At 39.5% G+C, this 23,351-nt stretch overlaps 1 protein-coding gene across 2 annotated transcripts in view; it reads left to right on the forward strand.

The window, feature by feature from the left end:
* The first annotated feature begins 770 nt into the window (after window positions 1-770).
* The window catches only part of cds1 (CDP-diacylglycerol synthase (phosphatidate cytidylyltransferase) 1), a 133,194-nt gene continuing 110,613 nt past the window's right edge, over window positions 771-23,351 (forward strand). The window contains exon 1 of one of the 2 annotated variants that reach the window (XM_072594557.1): window positions 771-1,105. In XM_072594557.1, the coding sequence (XP_072450658.1) occupies window positions 800-1,105 (306 nt within the window). In that variant the 5' untranslated portion in view covers window positions 771-799. Of the gene's footprint in view, window positions 1,302-23,351 lie in introns of both variants that reach the window. The other variant, XM_072594566.1, reaches the window with a different exon arrangement.

Genomic DNA, 23,351 nt, shown 5'->3' on the forward strand with positions numbered 1-23,351 from the left:
GCTTTGTTTCAGCAGTGTTTTTCTGTGTTAACATCAGATCACACCGTCTGTGTCGTTTTTCTGCAAAAACGCGTCCTAGTCTCCTAAATCTTTCATACCGAACATTTACTTTATAGGACCCTTCACAACCTTAATGTCCCAGCTTTCATAGAAGATACCGTGCTTTTGAAGTTTTGTTAATATTATTAACTAGGCAAATGCAGCAATTCATTCACATGCTGCAAAACTGCAAAATATAATGCAATATCAGTTTATCTGAAGACAAATAATAAATATAACCACTAATCCTTGACACTTCCAAACAGTACCATGGCCACTTTTGTAATACCTATTTAATGTGTCTTCCTAAAGATAGCGCCCTCAACAGGCTAACATTGTCAATGTAGGATTGCCTTGGGATTCTCGTCAAATTCTGGTGTGGGGCTTCAGTACAAAATGTTATGAAGATAAAATCTGCAGTTTTCACTGCGGATGATTGTTGATTGCAGCAGTGAAAATACAATGTCAAATGGTTGCAACCACGAACACGTTTGGATTTCCTATGAAACGAGGTGAATTCGATAGAAATATACTACGATGGAAATGCCTTTGCAAAACAATTTTGTTTATTTTAATCTTAAAAATAAACTACCAATGATCGAGCTCCTGCCAAAAAAAAAGTCCTGCTGGTGATTGTGAAACCGGTTGGCTTAATAATAAGAAGTGACATTTCGGTTGGGGAGAGAAGGGCATTACTTCATCTGGGTTGTCCCTTCCTCCTTGCCGCAGACATCTCTGTACAAAGTTTGATAATCAATGAATGCCGATTGCTGTAGTTTGCTGCTGGGAGTGGGGAAAGAGAGAGACAGAGAGCGCGCGCGCACGCCAAACGGCCCCCGCCTCAAGCTCAGCGGCTCGAGCTGAGCCCGGCTGCGGTTACCAGGCGACCTGCGTCAGTCAGCACGAGAGCGGCGTCAGTGTCAGCTCGAGCCCGAGCCTGGACCAAGGCCCCGCCCCAACTCCCAGCCCAGCGGCCGGCTCCCCTCCGCCAACCCCCCACCCCACACCCCCATCAGGGAGTTTTACTGGCGAGTTTCACAGGTCACACCGAGACAGCGGGAGACCGGTGAGGGGCAAACCGCTTACCGGGGACAGAGTGGAGGGGGGGAGTGTGTGAGAGTGAGGGCTAGGCGGTTAGTGGGGATACTGGGAGACGGGCAGAGTGAGCAGCTAAGTCGGTGACCGGGCGAGTGAGACACCGAGAGATGACGGAGCCCAGGAGGAGAAAAGCAGAGAAGGAGCCGGAGAACCTGAGCGACAAGGTAAACAGTTACCTGTAGTGTAGGTGGGTTTATGTGAGTAACCAGGTACAGTATGAAACCTGATGCCGTGCCTGCTGTATGTGATGAGTTAGCGAGAAAATATGTTTAAATCAGATAGTAATGTGCAGCCTTATTAAAGTCCGTAATTACTGAAGCAGTACAACTATATATTAACAATGAAACGTCTTTAAAATAAGAGGCAACCTGGCTACACATAATTTTTTTTGCTGTGTGTACTAAATACTGAGAGGATTCCCGTCAAGTCACGTTATTCGAATGTAATTCTGGTAATTACTGGCAGCTCTGTGCGCCCCCTCCCCAGTAAATTGTTAAATCAATCCAGATCAAAATGATTTAGTTTGTGTTATACGTTTCAACAATAACTAAGACTGAAAGATAATAGGCAGGTCTTGGCAGTCACAGAGTCACATTTCATGGGGCAACTGTATTCATTGCACTTATTATCAACTGCATCATATTATGCAATATATCATTACAGGACTGTAGGTGACTACAATATTATGTATATATTTAATTACGTGGAAATATTCCCTATGAAGAAACTATTTTCTAATCACTTGCATTAAACTTTTTCATGATCATGGTCAGAATCTCGAAGTACTATGGGCACTTTTAGTTTGAGATTCCAGTATATGTTTTTAAGAGAGGGCTGATACAGCCTAAATTGACTCCGATGTAAGTTAAGTGTTCTGCGGGCCTCTCACTAGACAATGTCGCACCTACCAATGCAAAAGGAATTTTGAAAAATGGCCCTTCAAATGTATGAAGAGGCAAAATAAAACAGTCTAGATCCCTGTTCAATAGCGAGTCACCTCTGTGGATTATATTTCAAACTGCAAACAAATTTTGTTTTTCCTTTTGAAAAATATGCAAAGAACAAGATTGAAAATCCAATTCTCAACTCCGCTGGAGTGTGCTAGTGGGACATGTTTCTTTGCCTCAATCTTGTATCAGTTAGAGCATGTGATGTGAAGGGTCACAGTCGAACTTTCCCTTAGTTACCTCTGTGCTTCAGGTAAAGGAAGACACTTCTCATTCAGAGTTTTCGTTATGAAGAGAGATTGGATAGACTCAGGTTGTTTTCCTAGGAGCAGAGGAAATTGAGGAAGCATGTGATTGAGATGAATAAAATTAGATGGGGGAGATAAGAAAGTATGTTTCCACTTGCTGGAGAGATCAGTGATCCACGATTTCAGGTAAGGGGCAGGACATTTAGAGGGGATGTGAGGAAATTTTATTTTCATTCGAACACGAGTGGAAATCTGGAATGCACTGCTTGTCTAGGTGGTAGAGACAGAAACCCTCCTAACATTTAAGAAATATTTGTGTACTTGTGGGTTATGCAAGACTACAGGCATTTCCTATTGGCCAAGTGCTGGAAAATGGGATTAGAGTAATTAGGTTGCTTATTTTTGACTGAAGCAGACTTGATGGACCAAAAGGCCCTTTTCTGTGATGCAGACCTCTGTGACTCAGTGATGTAAATCAGCCAAAATGAAGTCAGACAACAAAAGGATACACTCTTTCAATGAGTGCTGGAATTAAATCATAATGAAAAGCAATGAGAACTACAGAATCTCGACCAGTTTCAAAACTAAAGACTAAAACTAAACCAGCTATTCAGCTACGAGCGTCAATACTACTGGAAAACTGCTCTGCAATGACTGTAACATTCAACTATTAACTCTCTGTGAACAATTCAAAGACTGATTTTTAAAAATTAACTTTTATCCTTACTACTTATTTCTACTGTATGCATGAATATTGAATTCTGCTACTTCTCACATTTAGTAATTTGATCAACTCATACTACTTTTTAAATTCTTTTTTATTAACAGAAATAAACAGAAAGAAACCCAGCAAACAATCACAATAACCAATAAAGAAAACAAAAACAATCAAAACAAAGTCTACTTGAAACAAGGGGGAACGCATACTTTCTTAACTCAATGAGGCCTAGCTCCTTTTAATTTTACTTGGATCTGGGAGAAAAATATCCATCCAAAAGGAAAGACTTAAATATTAATGTCAGTAATTGCAAAAGGGATAATACAAAGAAAACAGAGCTATATCTAATGCTATTATACAGAGAAGAAATGAGTGATAAAAGCATTAGTGATGTTTAAATGTTCAGTGAGATTATAATATGATTTAAGGCTAGGATTTAGGTTGATTTTAGTAATGCTGGTAATTGTTTATGTAGGGAGAGAATCTAAATAAAAGTAACTCCTCTCATATTAGCAGTTCTATTCAGAGGTTCTGAGTTGATATTTTTACAGATAATGGCAGAATAAATATAAAGCTGTGAGGAATGAACAGTAACATGTATTACAGAAATGACTACAAAAATTAAGATCTTCCTCAGGAAAAAAAAATTAGGAAAGATTTTGTATTACAGCTGACAGCAAATTATATACTCTGCATTTCCTGGTAAAGATTTTTTAAAAACTGCTTATTAGGGTATTTATATAAGCATGGAAGATACTTTAATATGTATCAGTGAATTGTGTAAATTGCAGCTTGCATTTGGAAATGAATGACCTTCACCTTGAAAGTCTTGTAACATAGTAAATTATATATTGAACTTAGTGTAATTTAACCTTCTTGAAAATATGGTTTGTTTTATTGAAGACCTTAATGTTTTTATGAAAGGTAAATGAAAACAATACACAGCAAAAATGGTTTTGAAAATAAAGTTTTGGGATTATTAAAATTATTTTTAATCAATGACAAACATATAATTTTGGGATTGTTTTGAAAAAGCAATTTCCTGATCTTTTTCATTAATTTCTGCCAAAACAAGGACTGGAGAAATTTTCTCAGTTCATGAGATGTGGATGTAAAGCTACTTTTTATTGTCTCTTCTAGTTGCCATTGATAAACTAAGCTGATATCCACACGGTAAGCATATCCGCAATGCTATTAGAGGGAGAGTTTCAGAACTTTGACCATGGTGATTTCAATTCCAAGTCAATTTGCTGCACAGCTTGGAACGGAGCTTTCAAGTAGTGTCCCCGTGCACCTGTTGATCAGCTCCTTCTAGGTGGTAGAGGTTCGTGATTTGGAAGATACTGTTAAAGTTACTGCTGGTATGTTATACGAATGATATACACTCCTGCCATACTGTGCTTGTGGTGTAGGGTTTGAATGGGTGCTGATCAAGCAGACAGCTTTGACCTCGATGATGTTAAGCTTTTAGAATGTCATTAGATCTTACCCAGACAATTGTTGAATGTTCATTCTCCTTACTTATATAGATTTTGGAAAGGGTGTGAGGAATCCAGAATCGTTGTTTGCTGCAGAATACCAGCCTGATAGTGTTAGTTCAGTTAGACATTTAGCAAATGATAATTCCCAGGCTGTTGAAGATGGGAGATTCAGCAATGGTGGGACTAAATTATGTCAAGGTTATCTTCTCCCTTTTTGAAGATGGTCGTCGGCCTTCTTGTGTGACTTGAATGTTACCTGCCACTTACCAGCACAAATTTGTATGTTGTCCAGATCTTGATACAAGTAGGTTCATACTTGAACCAAAACTGCAATTAGACCTGGAGCTGAATGATTCTGGACGATGCCAACTGAGCATCAGTAAGCAAGTTATTGGTGAGTAAATGCTACTTGACAATCTGCCATTGTGTGTTACATCAATTTGATAATTTAAGAGGAGACTGTTGGGATAGTATTTGGTTAGATTGGATTTGTCCTTTTTTTTGGTATTGTGAATATCTCAATTTTATTTGCTTTGGCACTTTAATTGTGAATGTCAGGCTGATGTCATGAGGATGGACTTGATTTTCAACAGTAAAGGATGTGCAAAGAATTTATTTTAAGACCCAGGATTATTTTTAGTTATTAATTTGGAGTTTGGAAATGGAGACTGTTGGGCTATCCTTTCTAAATATCATTTTTTTTTACCTTTTAACACTCTTCTTAATTTCCTGGAACCCACAACTTGGTTGTCAAAGTAACTTGGTCCCAAGCCTACAGCGGTACTGCTGTAAATCAGCGTGCTGGGGAAAAATATGACTAAAAACCTCCATTTTTAAAGTATTATGGCTGAAATATCTATCCTTATGCCTGTAGTAATGAGTTGCCTTCTTGATCTGCTTCACTGAACTGATGGTGGTATTCCCGAGTACCTGCTGCCTTTGTTTTAATGTGTAGAGGTCACGGGTTTGAAAGCCCCCGTTGAAGGAACCTTGGCAAGCTGTCCACCTTATAGATATTATAGTGCGCTGTGGTTGTTTGCTGGTGATGGATGAAGTGAATGTTTAATGTGGTGACAAGATGCTAATTAAGTGTACTGATGTGTGCTAAATAATATTGAGCTTTTGAATATTAAATGTAGAAACAAGGAACAGGAGTAGACCATTTGACCCTTTGAGCCTACTCTGCCTTTCAGTATGATCACAGTCCTGCTCAGTACCCTATTCTCGCTTTGGCCCTTTACCCCAAAGAACGATATCTATCACCTTGAAAACATTGTGTTTTGACTTGACTGCTTTCTGTGGTGGAGAATTCCACAGGATCACCACTGTCTGGGTGAAGTATTTCTTTTCATCTCAGTCCTAATTGGCCTACCCCATATCTTTACATTGTGACCCCTGGTTCTGGGCTCCGAGATCATTAGGAATGTCTTTCTGCATTAAAACTGTCTAGTCCTGTTAGAATTTTATAGGTTTCTAAGATACTTTCCCTCATTTTTCTAAACTCTAGTGAACATTTTTCGAACTGAATTTTTCATGTTGTCAATCCTGCCATCTCTGGAATCAGTCTGGTAAACCTTTGTTGTGCTCCCTCCTTAGCCAGAACATCTTTCCTCAGATAAGGAGGCCAAAACTATGCGCAATATGAAGTTGGTCTCATGAAGATCCTGATCAATTGTATCAAGACATCTGTGCTCTTGTATTTAAATCTTTTTGTTGCAAAAGCCAATGTACCATTTTACCTTCTTCACCTGCATGTTTATTTTTTGGTGCACAAGGACATCCAGGTCACCTCCCCCTTTCCAAAACTATTGCCATGCAGATCATAATCTGCCGCCTTGTTTTTGACGTCAATGTGGACAGCCGCCTAGCATTTGCCCATTCAATTGTCCAATCACACAAATGTTTCTCTGCATCCTCCTCATGGTTCACCCTCCCACTTAGCTTTCTACTGTCTGCAAACGTAGAGATATTACATTTAGTTCCCTCTTCTAAATCATTTATATATATTTTGAATAGCTGGGGTCGTGCTGATCTCTGCCGTTCCTTTCCAGTTGCTGGCTGCTACTCAGAAAATGACCTGTTTATTCCTATTCTCTTGTTTCCCCTCTGCTATATGATTCTCTATCCTTGTCAGTACACTACCCCGAATCCCATGCACTTTAATTTTATGTGTTTATGTGGATGGGACCTTTTGAATTCCAATACACTTGTCCAGCATTATTTTGCTAGCATAAATACATGCTTACTCTCTCCTGTTTTCCTGTACTCTGTTCATCAATCTTTTGTTTTGGATTCTATAATTTTCTTAGAAATGATATTGGGTTAATTGGCCTATAACTCCATGTTTTCTCTCTACCCCCTTTTTTAAATACTGGGGTTACATTAGCTCCCCTCCATTCTTGGAACGGTAGTCATACAGGCAACTGGGAGTTTGTTTCACATTCCTGACTTTGCTTTGTTGATGGTGGTGTCAGGAGGTGAATACCTTGTCACTGTATTCCCAGCTTCTGAAATTACTTGTAGCTGTAGTATTTAGTTGGCTGTTCCAGTTCCATTTCTGGTCAGTGGTAGCTCTCAGAATATTGATGAATTCAAGGCAGGTTTTGAAGTTACATCACTACATAGTTGCCACCAAAATTTGTTAATTCCTTATTCTCCTTGCTTTCTGTATAGGCTAAACATGGAAAGAAGTATCCATGGTGTCACTTTACCTTTGTTGCCATAGTTGTGCTGTTTGTAAATAGTGGTATTAATTTTCAAAGTTTAAATACACTTTTAAATTGGCTTTACCTATAACTTCCTAATTTCCTTAGAACTGAATAATCAAGGATGAACTGGTCACTGCAAACCTGAGTTTACCATTCCAGATTAGCTTCATCTTTTCAAGTGTTAACTGGTGTATCCCTTATTCTAGCAATTTTTCCTACTAGCACTGAGACAGTAACTGGTCAATAATTACCTTGCTTATCTGTTTTCTGTCTTTTCTTGAACAAAGTACAACATTTCCTGCTGTATGTGATGTGCCATTTTCTTTCAGGATAGCTTTTATTTTAATTTATGTTTAAAATTATGTTCAAGAAATAATCTAAAATGACACTGTTTCAAATATAAATTCATTAGTATTGCAAATAATTTATCTTGGTTAACCTTATTTAATTATTTAATTCATTGCCATGTTTTCTGCTGCTTTGTTACTGCATATGTTTGTTCAAGGGTCATTGCCAATAATTAGTCCAATTAACTTTAGGGTTAAGAAGAAAAAAAGCAACAATAGTCACAGGTGCATTTTAAGTGCTATCTAACTGATGCCTAAATAGCAGAATATATTGTTGTGTAAAGGAGATTACAATTGGATGTTTTAACAATAAATTTGGCAAGAAGTAGCAGAATAAGTAGAATATGAAATATTTATGTACAATCTGCAAGCAATGAATGAGCTTGGGTGCAGTAACAATTATGCAATTGGATTCAATAACTAACTTCATAGTGAGAAAGGGCAGCCAAAATCAAGGTTTAGACTTACATAGGATAACTTAGACTTACTGACTTAATGTTAATCAAAGGGCCAGCATCTTTTTTTTCTCACTCCCCTCGCGCTTTGATATAGCATGTCAAAGTACATAATGCTTTGGAATTATAGAAAATGCAGGTCAAACCTGAAATATTGTGCTCAGTTTTTAATGAGGAGAAAGTGAGGACTGCAGATGCTGGAAATCAGAGCTTAAAAATCTGTTGCTGGAAAAGCGCAGCAGGTCAGGCAGCATCAAAGGAACAGGAGAATTGACGTTTCGGGCGTAAGTCCTTCTTCAGAAATGAGGGAGTGCCAAGCAGGCTAAGATAAAAGGTAGGGAGGAGGGACTTGGGGGAGGGGCATTGGGAATAGGATAGGTGGAAGGAGGTTAAGGTGAGGGTGATAGGCCGGAGAGGGGTGGGGGCGGAGAGGCCGGGAAGAAGATTGCAGATCAAGAAGGCGGTGCTGAGTCTGAGGGTTGGGACTGAGAAAACGTGGGGGGGAGGGGAAATGAGAGAACTGGAGAAATCTGCATTCATCCCTTGTGGTTGGAGGGTTCCTAGGTGGAAGATGAGGCACTCTTCCTCCAGGTGTCGTGCTGCCATGCTCTGGCGATGGAGAAGGCCAAGGACCTACATGTCCTTGGCGGAATGGGAGGGGGAAGTTAGTGTTCAGCCACAGGGCGGTTGGGTTGGTTGGCGGGTGTCCCAGAGGTGTTCTCTGAAACATTCTGCAAGTAGGCGGCCTGTCTCCCCAATGTATAGGAGGCCACATCGGGTGCAGCGGATGCAGTAAATGATGTGTGTGGAGGTGCAGGTGAATTTCTGACGGATGTGGAAGGATCCCTTGGGGCCTTGGAGGGAAGTGAGGGGGGAGGTGTGGGCGCAAGTTTTGCATTTCTTGCGGTTGCAGGGGAAGGTGCTGGAAGTGGAGGTTGGGTTGGTGGGGGGTGTGGATCTGACGAGGGAGTCTCTGAGGGAGTGGTCTTTTCGGAACGCTGATGGACTGGGGAGGGAAATATATCCTTGGCGGGGTCTGTTTGGAGGTGGCGGAAATGACGACGGATGATACGATGTATCAGCATTCCTTTGTTGTTTGCATATACCAGCAGGAGGCCGCACATTGAGTGACCTGTGTTACCAGCTAGGGGTACACTGTGGCTATCAGAATGTTAAAATCCTTTTGAAATGAATGAATTTGGACTGAGACATTAGAGGAATGGTAGATTATGCAAAACAGCTTGCACAGCCTTTTCTGACGTTGCTCTGGAGGTCTTTGTACAAATCATGAGTGAAGGTGAGACGTCTTGTATTTGCATTGGCGAAGGACTATCTACAGTCAGATGTGTAGGAGGTGGTTGGGAAAAACAGCAGAGAAGGTGAATACAGGGAAAGTAGTTCCAATATCCAGGATACTGCACTTGAAGATATAGAGTGTCTCTGCAACATTCTCTCTGTTTGAAAACACATTGAATTGTTCAACAATGTGAGGTCCATTTAAAAATGGCATATCCTACAAATGGCATCACAAGTCTCCTCTACTGCTCAGTTTCCTGTTTTCCTGTCACCTATCAACCATCTGTTAATCAGTACTCAGTCCTTCAATTCATAAAGTTTATCTTACTCTTACACTCTTGGCATTACTCTGCATCACAATGCTAGCAGTACAGGTTCAATTTCGCTTGAGGTCACCATGAAGGTCCCACCTTCTTGACCTCGTCCTACGCCTGGGGTATGGTGATCCACAAATGAAATTTCACACATCTCTGTCTAATGAGAGCTCCTCTGGAACAATGGTAACTATATTCAAACTCTAAAAGAGTAAAAGAGATCTCCCAAAACACCTGCAATTGCATCAACAGCGAGAAAAAAGTCCTGCAGCTAACCTGGAAGTAGTTTGATTCATATAAACTACTTATAAATTACTGGTTTGCACGTTTGTTTTTACTTAATGTTGTGACCAATTGTGTGAAATTAAGTGGCAGTAGCTGTTTAGTTTTGAAGAACCACTGGAAACGTTAACTCTGCTTTCTCTCCACAGAAGTTGCCAAACCTGCTGAGTTTCTCCAGCAATTTCTTTCTGTTTCAGATTCCAGTATCCGCAGTTCTTTATTTTATCCTTGAATTTGTTGTCACCTCCCAAATTCTTGCTTGGAACTTCTGATTTCTGCACCTGCCACAGTACCATAATAGCTCTATTAAAAGTAAGCCTATAATAAAGGATGCCTTTGACATGTATGACCAAATCAACTCTTCCAAAGTTTATCCACTGTCATCTAGTAGGAAAGGACTTTATTCACCAGGTTTCATTATTTACATCACTGTTGCCAGAGTATCACTGAACTCCTGATCCTGCATCATTTATATTCTGTATCCTCCAGGCGTCCATCCTTGGTCCTTTCCTATTTCTCAACTATATGCTGCTGTTTGGTGATATTAACTGAAAGCATAGCAGTCATTTTGATATACTCGTAAGTGACCTAGCTTCATCTCAGCACCATGTCTTTCAAATCCCCTATTGTTCTATTCCTATATTAAATTTGATCCCTGATTCTCCAGAACTGGATGAGCAGAAATGCCTTTCAATTAGATATTTTGAAACTTGAAACCACTGTCTTCAATTCTGGCTCCAAACCCCTTTCCATCCTGCTCCCTGACAACTGATTAAGACTAAACCAGATTACATGTATTCGCAAGCTGGATCACATTTGACTCATTTGAATATAGAAGGCTTGGTTAGTACGTTTGCGGATGACACCAAAATTAGTGATATAGTGACAGTGAAGAAGGTTATCTAAGGTTACAATGAGATCTTGTTCAGATGAGTCTGTGGGCTGTAGGATGGCAGATGCAGTTTCATTTGGATAAATGCGAGGCATTGCATTTGGGTAAAAACAAACAATGGTAGGACTTGTACAATTAAAAGTAGGGCCTTGGGTAGTGTTGAAGAAAAGAGAGATGTGGGGTTAAGGTTCACAATTCTTTGAAGTTTGTGTCACATATAGATAGGATTGTTAAGAAGGCATTTAGCAAGGTTGCCTTCATTGCTCACTCCTTTGAGTATAGGAGTTGGGACATTACGTTGAGATTGTACATGACATTGGTGAGGCCTGTTCTGCAGTACTTTGTCCAGTTCTAGTTGCTGTGTTATAGAAAGTATATTATTAAGCTGGAGAGGGTTCAGAGGAGATTTACCAGGTTGTTGCTGGGAATGGAGGGTTTGAGTTATAAGGAGAGGCTGGAAACGCTGGGACTTATTTCACTGTGGCATAGGAGGTTGAGGGGTAACCTTATAGAGATTTATAAAATCATGAGGGGTATAGATAAGGTGAATGTCAGGTGTCTTTTTCCTAGGGTTGGGGATTTCAAGACCAGGGGCATATTTTTAAGGTGAGAGGAGAAAGATTTTAAAAAGATCAAGGAACAATTTTTTTCTTTTTTACACTGTTCATGTATGGAATGAACTTCCAGAAGTGGTAGATGCGGGTCCAGTTACAATGATTAAAAGACATTTAGAGAAGTAAGTGAATAAGAAATGTTTGGAGGGATATGGGCCAAATGCAGGCAGGTGGGTTTGGGATTATGGTTGGCATGAATTAGTTGGAGTGAAGGGTCTTTTTCCATGCTGTACTACTCTGACTTTGATAAGTTTGCATCTTCAATGAAACCACCTGGGTTTCCATTTTGTCCTGCCTCAGCTCACCTGCTGTTTATTCAAACCTTTGTTATGGCTGTTCTCCCATATTCTAGACTTAGTTAACTTAAGATCATCTGAGATCTTGCAACTGGTATCCTAAAATGCACCATCTCCCCTTCATTTATCACTCTGCACTTGCTGACCTACATTCTCTCTATAAAATAATTTACTGGTTTTAAAACTCTCAACTTTATTTTCAAAATCCTTTATGTCCATTTCTGATAGATTGAGCATCCCTGATTTTCATTGCTCCCCCACTTTGCTTTTAATTGCATCGATTCCGAGCTGTGAAATTCTCTTCTTTCACCTTTCCACCTCACCTAACTTTGTTCCTTCAAGGCACTCCTTAAAATCTGTCTTTTGACCAGGTTTTTGATTACCTCATCTAGTATCTCCATGCATGACATTATCATATTGTGTTTTATAATGCTTCTGTGAAATATCTTGGAATGTTTTATTTTGCCATGTAATTACCCATTAACAGCTCATCTAATTTATTGTAGCCAATTTATTTCTTATCCCATGAAGATTTGTCTTAATTAAATTTAAAGTTTTTTTGTGGCTTTTGCTTCTACTACATAGGTCCTGAATTTTTTATTTGCACATTCTCACAAGATGACTAGTAGCTACTTCCCTCCAGAGTCTTGTATTTGTTTTTGCTTGAATTCTACTGGATGTTCACCTTGGCTGAATTCCTTTATTTCCCCAAGTAATTGTCTATTTCACCAATACTGATTCTAATATTTTCTGCTCAATTTTCCTGCCCTTTCTAAAGATGCTTCAAAATTGGTTGAACTTATAGTCAGGTCTCTGGAATGTCCGGGACATAATTCCCTTTAATCTTATTAATGAGTGAAAAGCATAAATAACCTCGATGTATGTTCATGAATATAACACTTTGGGTAACTATCTCCCCACCCCCACCCCTTGCATAGCAATGTATTTCACATTTTTTTGATCTGTCATACTTATGATTGTCTTTATTCTACGCAGTATTTCAGCATTATAATGTCTTTATTTTTCCTCAGTTTTGCTTTGTCAAAAAGATATTTTATTACATCCTAAATATTTTCTGTTCCAAAGTATTTATATGTTAACCCCTTTTGTACCCTAGTCTTTGCTGTTTACCCTTTTGTATCTTTAGGGTAGGTTTCCACCTACTCTTTTTTTTGGTTAGAAGTATTTCTCTACACCCTATTTATCTTTATTGGTAGGACCTCAGACTTAGCCTGCTTCAAGTGCTGCGTCTGTCTTACTTGTTTGTTCTACTGCCAGTTTCTCTGAGAAATGTATCCTTCCTTCCAACATTAATCCATTGACATAAGTGTGCTTTACTGATGTTTATCCCTATTCTAATACATATGCAGTTTGGAGTGCCAATTTGGAAATTACCATTGTCGAGTTTTTGCTTTTTAATTTAGTATCTAGATTCAATACTCTCTCAGTAATAGCTCTTCTTTTATTCTTTCTAACAGTGTTTGATTTTCATTTGGATTCCAATAATTTGCTTTTATCCCTCCTTTCTGGACACTTGATAGTGACTACAGAGGAAATACCTAATTACCAAATTGCCTCTAACTGCAATTTGTGCGATCTCCTGATGAGGGCTTATGCCCGAAACGTCGATTCTCCTGTTCCTCGGATGCTGCCTGACTTGCTGTGCTTTTCCAGCGCTGCACTCTCGACTATGTCAAGAATTATGCTGGCAACCAGTTTAATATTGTAGTTGGATTTGTGATGTGACCCACTTGTATGTACTGGAAGTAGACACAGAAAAACGTGCATACGTACTGCACCTGTTTTAACGCAACAAAATAGGTGATAACCATTCTCTGAGCGGTCAAGGCATTTGCCTTCAGAAATGAAGCAGTCAACCTCCACGATTAAAATTTAAAGCTTGACAATTAATTATTTGTCATTATTAACCGGTTCATGCTCCATGGTAAGACCGCTTATCGATCAGGTTTTTTTCATTTGCCAACCAATCACCGTGCTCTTGATATAGTATAAATATTTTTCCTTTCCTTCAGTACTCTTTGCAAATTGTCTTGATGAGTATAAAATGAAAAGGTTAAAAAAAAAACTTTTATCAGCAATGTTACAACAGTGTTGCTTTGACTAATTTTATACTAAGTTTAATATTAGATTTTTATTTGCTACTTCCCATTGTTCAGTTTAGTATACAATGGTATTGTATCCTTTTGTTTAAAGCTGACAGAATTTTAAAAATATTTTCTTTTAGTATAATTTCCGAAATAACTCTTTAAGCTCTGATGTAGTGAAATATTAAAGCATGAATATTTAATAGACCATAAGACATAGGAGAGGAAGCAAGGCCATTTGGCCCATCGAGTCCACTCCGCCATTTAATCATGGCTGATGGGCATTTCAACACCACTTACTGCACTCTCTCTGTAGTTCTTAATTCCTTGCAACATCTAGAATTTATCAATCTTTGCCTTGAAGACACCCTGTGTCCACTGCGCTCCGTGGCAATGAATTCCACAGGCCCACCACACTCTGGCTGAAGAAATGTCTCCTTATTTCTGTTCTAAATTGACCCGCTCTAATTTTAAGGCCATGCCCACAGGTTCTAGTCTCCCCGCCTAACGGAAACAACATTCCAGAATCCACCCTTTCTAAGCCATCTTGTAAGTTTTTATTAAATCTCCCCTCAACCTTCTAAACTCTAATGAATACAATCCCAGGATCCTCAGCCGATCATCATATGTTAGGCCTTCCATTCCAGGGATCATTCATGTGAATTTCCGCCGGACACACACTCCAGTGCCAGTATGTCCTCCCTGAGGTGTGGGGCCCAAAATCAGACACAGTATTCTAAATTGGACCTGACTAGAGCTTTATAAAGTCTCAGAAGCACATCGCTGCTTTTATATTCCAACCCTCTTGAGATAAATGACAGCATTACATTTGCTTTCTTAATCACAGACGCAACCTGCAAATTGACCTTTTTAGAATCCTGGACTAGCACTCCCAGATCCCTTTGTACTTTGGCTTTATGAATTTTCTCACTGTTTAAAAAATAGTCCATGCCTGTGTTTCTTTTTTCCAAAGTGCAAGACCTCTGTTGAATTTCATCAGCCATTTCCTGGACCACTCTCTTAAACTGTCTAAAACTTTCTGCAAACATAATGGAGTACATAGCTTTTATTCCCTGAGCATCATAGCTACTTCCTTTTCAGTTTCTTTATTTTATTTCAAAGCGGCGGCTGCTGCTGCTATTTTTTTGGATGTAGTTTTAAAATGTCCATTTCAAATATTGATTTCTCAAAGAAGATAGAGTACAGCCCTTAAAAGAGAGAATTCTGTGTCTTAGAAGTAAAGATGGTGTGTGTTATGGTCATTTGTAATATAAATTGAAAATGGGAAAATAAGGAAGAGTGAAATTAATGAGAAGAAAGAAGGGCTAGGAGGGTGAAGGATTTTAAGGGTCTATTCTGAGGCAAGGAAGAATAAAAGGAAAATGAGCTAAGGAATTAGAGATCATGATAAAAATTGTAACTTGAATCAGTAGGATGTAGATGTGATAAGAGTGCTAGAACAGTGGGATTCGGGTTGGCAATGGAAAATTGATGCCAAGTTGAATGAAGGAAGATAGTGATTGAAGGTGAGAAAATGATGATCGTCAGGTAAGGAAGGGTGTCACTGGCCAGAGTGGAAGAGTAGTAAAGTATCTTTTGGAGAAGTAATGGTCTTTGAGCTGTTTTTAATAAGATCTGAATATCACTTTGTTTTTCATGTTTTGAAAGTGTAAAAATCTTTTGTGCTGTGTAAACATGTTTAGAATGAACCAGAACATCATTTTTATAAATTCAAAAGCTTTGGATGCAACATTTCTCCAAATCTCCATGCAAATGTATTATCAAATTTGTGCTTGTACCATTAATATTACACCTTTTTAGGCGTTAATGTATTTTTCACAATACTGGAAAGGTTGGGCACATATTCTATTCAAGTTAGAACATTTATGTGGCTCTTGACGTAAATGTCATTAAACTTGTTGGTCAGGTTTTGCTTGATTTTCAGATTGCCATGTATGTTTTTAGGTTTGTGGACTTGTCCAACCTCATTACCTGTGTGTAGTAGTGTGGTGAACCTCTCCACACACATACAGAACTCTGCCCCCACATTCTGTGGCAAGGAGTTCCAAAGTCACTCAACCATTCTGAGAGAAGAAATTCCTCTTCACCTCAGTCTTAAATTGGTTGCCCTTAGTTGTGAGACTGTCTCCTCTGGTCCTAGATTCTCCCATGAGGGGAAACCTCTTTTCAGCATTTACCCTGTCAGAACCCTTCAGAATCTTGTGTATCAATGAGATCTTCTGTCATTCTAAATTCCAATGAGTAGAGACCCAAACTATTTAACGTTTGCTCACATGACAATCCCTCCATAACGGGATTGTTGTAGTGAACCTTCTCTGAACTGTTTCCAATAAAATAATATCTTTTAAAATTTAGGGAGCAAAACTGCTCTCAGTACCCCTCCATGTGATCTCACCAGTACCTTGTATAGTCGTGGTAAGACTCCCTTCTCTTATACTCCAATCCTCTTGAAATGAGGACTAGTATTTCATTAGCCTTCTTGCTTATCTGCTGCATCTGTGTGCTAGCCATATATGTTTCATGCACAAGTGCCCCCAAATCCCTTTATGTTGCAGTTTTATTCAGTTTCTCTCTATTTAAATAATATTGTTCTTCTATTCTCCCTTCCAAAATGAGCAACTTCACATTTTCCCACATTATACACAATGTACCAATTTTTTGCCTACCTACTTAACCTATCAAGATCTCTCTGTAAACTGGTGTATTCTTCTTGCAGTCTGCCTTTCCACTTATTTTTGTCATCTGCATTAGACAATTTTCTATCCATACCAGTATACTATCTCCAATACTATGGGCTCTTATGACTTAACCTTTTGTGAGGTACCTTGTTGAATGCCTTCTGAAAGTCCAAATGCAATACATTTTCTAGTTCCCCTCTATCCCCTTTGGTTGATACCTCCTTGAAAACACTCTTTAAGAAATTACTCAGACATAGTTTCCTTTCATCAAGCCATGCTGACGCTGCTTGATTGGATTATGATTTTTCAAATGTGTTACTATCACTTCTTTAATAATTGATTCCAATACACTACCAACAATAGATGTCAAGCTAACCAGCCAACAGTAACCTGCTTTTTGCCTGCCTCCCTTTTGAATCTGGATATCATACTGGCAGTTTATTAAGCCTCTAGTACTTCTCCATAGTCTAAGGACTTCTGGAAAATTGCAACCAATGCTTCCACTATTTCTGTAGCAACCTTTTTTAGGTTCTTAGGATGTAAGTCTTCAGGGTCAGGGGATTATCTGCCTTTAGTCCCATTAGTTTGTTTAATGCTACTTCAGTGATGGTGATGGTACTTAACTCCTCCCCAATGTTTTTGAATATTAATTGGATGTTCCATATATCATCTGCAGTAAAGATTGCAAAATAACAGTTTAACTCCTCTGCCATTTCCTTGTTCCCCATAACTGTCTCCCCATATTAATTTACTAAGGGCACTGTGTTCAACTTGACCCCCTCTTCCATTTTATACATTTAAACTGGCTCTATTGTCAGTTTTTACATTCCTTGCTAGTTTTAACTCAGTTTACTTTCTCCCTCTCTTTATTATCTGTTTTAGTTCTCCACTGCTGGATTATGAATTTGTCCCAGTCTTCAGGACTATTGCTGACTTTTGTCTCCTTGTATTCTTTTTCCTTCAACTTAATACTCTATTTAAACCAACCACGGCTAACCAAGAAAGTTATTTCCCATAAGATCCACACAAGGAGCAAGAATTGCAAACTTGTTAGACAAGCTTGAGGGCGGGGGCTCCTGCAGCACAATAGCCTGGATCCCTTTTTGTACCTCAATTGTAGTCACATCCTCCTGTACCTGACCATTGACCAGATTTGAAACAGTTAATTTAAGGAGTATGATTGCCTTTTGTAGCACACAGTCCAGGTGACCGTTCTGTCCCTGATGAGTCGCAGTGTTTGAAGTACAGACTGCAGCTTTTTTGAGGAGATGACAAAATTGATGAAGTCAGAGTGGTAAACATTTATATTGACTTCAGCAAGACGGTAGACTGGTTAGCAAGATTAGATCACGTGGAATCCAATGGAAGCTAGCCAATTTGATACAAAATTAGCTTGAAGATAGAAAATAGAGGGTGGTGGTAGAGGGATGTTTCCAATGTTCACTGGTAGAGTAGAGACCTTTTGTGACTGACGAGTGTCTCAGGGGCTGGAGGGCATCATCCGTTTGAATAATGATATTTTGATTTAATGTAAGTTTCCATTTGACTTTTTAAGTTTGTGTTGTATTTGTATTTAAATGCTGCACCCCCCCTATCCCAAGTGTGCTTGATTGGTTTGGCGTGAGGTGAGCTAATATTTTTAGTTAAAATGTGTAGAGGAACTTTCCTCTGGATTTTGAAAACCCTGGTTGTCCCTGTCTTTGGTACTTTCGATGGAGATGGGGCAGAAAGGATTTGGTTTTTTTAAATTTCCTTTGCATTTGAATGAGCCGGAGGAAGTTTATTTTACAAATCAACCCCTTGTCCCTATGCTAAGATTGTTTGGCGCAGTCAAGGGAGGTCTTATTTTATTTATTGATACCTTCAATTCTGAAAAGAAGTAGTATTTTCTTTTTTGAGAGTCAAAGAAACTTTCCCTTCTGGTTAGATAGGGTAGAGAAAACCTTACTCTGTATTTTATTATTGCTGTTACCATTCCAGGAGTATCTGATTGGGAGAGGTTTAGGTGTTGGGGGGAGTCTTCACCTTTTTTTTAATCTCGTTCTGATCCTTTGTTTAAAAGAGTTAAAGGGTTGTTTTTTTAGACTGGAGGCCTGTGACCAGTGGTGTGCTGCAAGGATCAGTGCTGGGTCCACGTTTTTTGTCATTTATATAAATAATTTGGATGTGGACATAGAAGCAATGGTTATTAGGTTTGCAGATGACGCCAAAATTAGAGATGTAATGGACGATGAAGAAGATTACCTCAGAGTACAGGGGACCTTGATCACATAGGCCAGTACGCTGGGAAGTGGCATTTTCATAAGGCAAGCCAGGGCAGCACTTATACAGTTAATTGTAGGGCCCTAGTGTTGTCAAACAATAACCTTGGGATGCATGTGCATAGTTCCTTGAAAATGGAATCACAGGTACAAAGGACAGTGAAGATGATGTTTGGCACACTTGCCTTCATTGTTTTGACCATTGAGTATAGAAGTTGTGACAACATGTTGCAGCTTTATAGGGCATTGGTGAGGCCACTTTTAGAATATTGCATTCAATTCTGGCCTCTCTGCTATAGGAAATACATTGTTAAACTTGAAAGGATTGAGAAAAAATTTACAAGGATTTTGCCAGTATTGAAGGGTTTGAGTTATAGAGAGAGGCTGAATAGGCTGGGGCCTTTTTCCCTGGAGCATTGGAGGCTTAGGGGTGACCTTATAGAGGTTTATAAAATCATGAGGGGCATGGACAGGGTGAATAGCCAAAGTCTTCCCTACCCACAGTAGGGAAGTCCAAAACAAGAGGGCAAAGGTTTAAGGTGAGAGGGGAAAGATTTAAAAAGGTAACTTGTGGTAACTTTTTCTCACAGGATGGTGTTATGTATGGAATGAGCGACCAGAGGAGATAGTGGAGGCTGGTACAATTCTAACATTTAAAAATGGATGCGTAGATGAATACGAATGGTTTAGAGATATATTGGCCAAAAGTTGGCAAATGGGACTAAATCAGTTTAGGATATCTGGTTGGTGCTGACCAGTTGGACCAAAGGTTGGACCATGCTGTATAACTGTTGTCTATTACTCTGACTGTGAACCAGAATTTCTCAAGCAACTAACACTTGCTGCAGATGTCACCATGAACTACAGTGCAGGGAGGCAATGGCCTAGTGGAACTTTTGCTGGACTGTTAATTCAGAGACCCAGTAATGTTCTGAGATCCAGGTTCGAATCTTGCCACAGCAGATCATGGAATTCCATAAAAAAGAAATTCTAGAATGAATCCATTGTTGGTTGTCAAGAAACACCCATCTGGTTCACTAATGTCCTTCAGGGAAGAATACCGCCATCTTAACCTAGTCTGGCCTACATGTGACCCCCAAACCCACAGCAACATGGATAATCTCTCTGGATAATTGGGGATGGGAAATAAATGCTGGCCTAGGCAATAACACCCACATCCTGTGAATGAATAAAAAAAAATTGTCTACCAGCTCCCACATTTTGCAGGTACAACACATTACCTGCCTCTGTATCTCTATTTTATTTACTTAGTTGTTAATTGTTTTGAAAGATTTCTGACTGGTATTTTAGTTTTAATCTGTAAAACATTTCTCCTATTTATATTTAATCTGAAATTATCTACAATAGTCAAATTAGCTCTATTATCAAACAATGAACCTATGTTTTTCTGTCAGGCTTGTTTTATTCTGGGCCTCAGATGCTTAGCTTCAGTTTATCGTGTTAATTTGACTAATGCCTTGTTTAATTTGAGCAATCTCTATCTTTGTACTCCAAATCCATTTTAATAAAAGGAACATTCCTTTTGGCTTCCCTGATCTGCTCAACTTGAATACTAGCTTATTGTGATGTATGCACAAGGATTCCCAAATCCCTCTGTACTGTGGCTTTATGCAGTCTTTCTCCATTGTCTCATCTGTATCAGAACGAAGATGAAGATATACCAAGGGATGTCACGGTAGGAGAATTTGTGGATGCTTCAAAAGCACTTGCTGAGGTTAGACTTGGGTTCAAGGACCGTTTAAGAAGATTTAATTTAGACAAATGCAAGGCATGGCATTGTGATAAAACAAACAAAGGCAGGGCCTACACAGTAGGGTCCTGAGAAGTATTGTCAAAGAAAAAGTCCAGGGTTTTGGGCAAAGGTCTAGCAGATGGAATACAATGTTAATAAATGTGCAGTCTTCTATTTTGGTAGGAGTAACAGTAAAAGGGATTATTACTTGAATGGGAAGAAGTTGCAGCATGCTGCTATGCAGAGGGACCTGGGTGTCCTTGTGCATGAATCACAGAGGGTTGGTCTGCAGGTACAAAAAGTAATTAGGAATGCAAATGGAATTTTATTATTCATTGCTAAAGGGATTGGGTTTAAAAACAGGAAGGTTATGTTGCAGTTAAATAGGGTGCTGGTGAGGCCACACCTGGAGTACTGCATGCAGTTTTGGTCTCCTTACTTGAGCAAGGATATACTGGCACACGAGGTGGTGCAGAGGAGGCTCACTGGGTTGATCCAGAATTTGAGAGGGTTGGTTTATGAGGAGAGACTAAGTAGACTGGGATTATATTCACTGAAATTCAGAATAATGAGGGGGCATCTTATTGAAACATATGAAGAGAATAGATAAAATAGAAGTAGAGAGAATGTTTCCATTTGCAGGTGAAACTAGGACAAGAGGGCATAAACTCAAGATTAGAGGGAGCAAATTTAGGACTGAATTGAGAAGGAAGTTCTTCAGCCAGCGGGTTGTTAGTCTATGGAATTCCTTACCCAGTGAAGTAGTTGATGCTATTTCAGTAAATGTTTTGAAAGCTAAGATAGATTTTTTTATTTTGAACAATAAAGAAATTAAGGGATATGGTGAGAGGGTGGGTAAGTCGAACTGAGTCCATGAAAAATCAGCCATGGTCTTATTGAATGGTGGAGCAGGCTCAAAGGGCCAGATGGCCGCCTCCTGCTCAGAGTTATGTTCTTATGTACATAGTTCCTTGAAAGTTGTGACACAGGTAGACCGGGTGTTAAAGAAGGCGTTTGTCATGCTTGCCTTCATTGCTTAGATCATTGTGTATATGATTTGGATGCATGTTGTGATTGTACAGGATATTGGTGAGGCCACTTTTGAGTACTGTGTGTAGGCACTTTGCTGTAGGAAGGATATTAGTAAATTGGAAAGGGTGCAGAAAATATTTACATGGATGTTGCCTGGACTGGAGTGTTTTGAGTTATAAGGAGAGGCTGGATATGCTGGGACTTACTTTCACTGGAATGTAGGAGATAGATTAGATTAGATTAGATGAGATGAGATTAGATTAGATGATTTACAGTGTGGAAACAGGCCCTTTGGCCCAACAAGTCCACACTGACCTGCCGAAGCACAACCCATCCATACCCTTACACTTACCCCTTCACCTAACACTACGGGCAATTTAGCATGGCCTATTCACCTGACCTGCACATCTTTGGACTGTGGGAGGAAACCGGAGCACCCGGAGGAAACCCACGCAGACACAGGGAGAATGTGCAAACTCCACACAGTCAGTTGCCTGAGGCGGGAATTGAACCCGGGTCTCTGGCGCTGTGAGGCAGCAGTGCTAACCACTGTGCCACCGTGCCACCCACACGGTGACCTTATAGAGGTTTTAAAAATCATGAGGGGCATAAATAAGGTGAATAGAAAAGGTGTTTCCCAGGGTGGGGGAGTTCAAAACCAGAGGGCATAATTTTAAGGTGAGAGGAGGAACATTTTAAAAGGGACCTGAGGGGCAATGTTTTCACATGAAGGGTGCTTCATGGGTGGAATGTGAAAGGAAGTGATAGATGCAAGTACAGTTACAATATTTAAAAGACATTTGTACAGATTCATTAATAGGAAAGGTCTAAAGGGATATGGGCCAAATGAAGACAAATGATACTAGTTTAATTGATCGGCACGGATGAGTTGGACTGAAGGATCTGTTTCCATGCTAAAGGCTCTTGTGATTCTATAACTTAAATCTAACTCTGCCTGTCCAGGGTTAATAACTGATCACACTTTAAATGTTATGTTGCATTAGTAAGTTGAAGCCGATGAGACAGAGGAAGATGTAGTGTTTTAAGTGTATTATCATCTGAGCCGGTTCCTTATATCTGCACCATCAATGAGGCCCTGACCTTTGCTGTCATATTTGACTTGCATGGCCTCTTGCAGTCACCCACATTATAATGTGGAAGAGGAACTGAATTTCTTTGGCATAAGACCATAAGAGCAGAAATTAGGTCATTCAGCCCATTGGGTCTGCTCTACCATTCAGTCATGACTGAGGTTTCTCAATCCCATTTTCCTGCTTTCTCCCCATATCCCTTGATCCTTTTGCCAATCAAGAATCTATCTTTCTCAGTCTTAAAAATACTTAATGACCTGGCCTTCACAGCCTCTGGCAATGAATTCCACAGATTCATCACTCTCCGACTGAAGAAGTTTCTCCTTATCTCCATTCTAAATAGTCTTCCCTTTACTCTGAGGCTATGCCCTTGGGTCCTAGACTCACCTACCAATGGAAACATCTTCCCAACATCTATTCTGTTCAGGCCATTTAGTATTCTATATGTTTCATTTAGATGCCCCTCATCCTTCTAAACTCCATTGAGTATAAACCCAGGGTCCGCAAACGTGCCTCATATATTAAGCTTTTCATTCCTGGAACCATTCTCGTGAACCTCCTCTGAACATGCTCCAGGGCCAGTCCATCCTTACTGACACATGGGGCCCAGAAATGCGTACAATGCTCTAAATGTGGTCTAACCAGAGCCTTATCGAGCCTCCGATGTACATCCCT

This window comes from Chiloscyllium punctatum, chromosome 1 (genome assembly GCF_047496795.1).
Source record: "Chiloscyllium punctatum isolate Juve2018m chromosome 1, sChiPun1.3, whole genome shotgun sequence".
NCBI classification, from domain to species: Eukaryota; Metazoa; Chordata; class Chondrichthyes; order Orectolobiformes; family Hemiscylliidae; genus Chiloscyllium; species Chiloscyllium punctatum.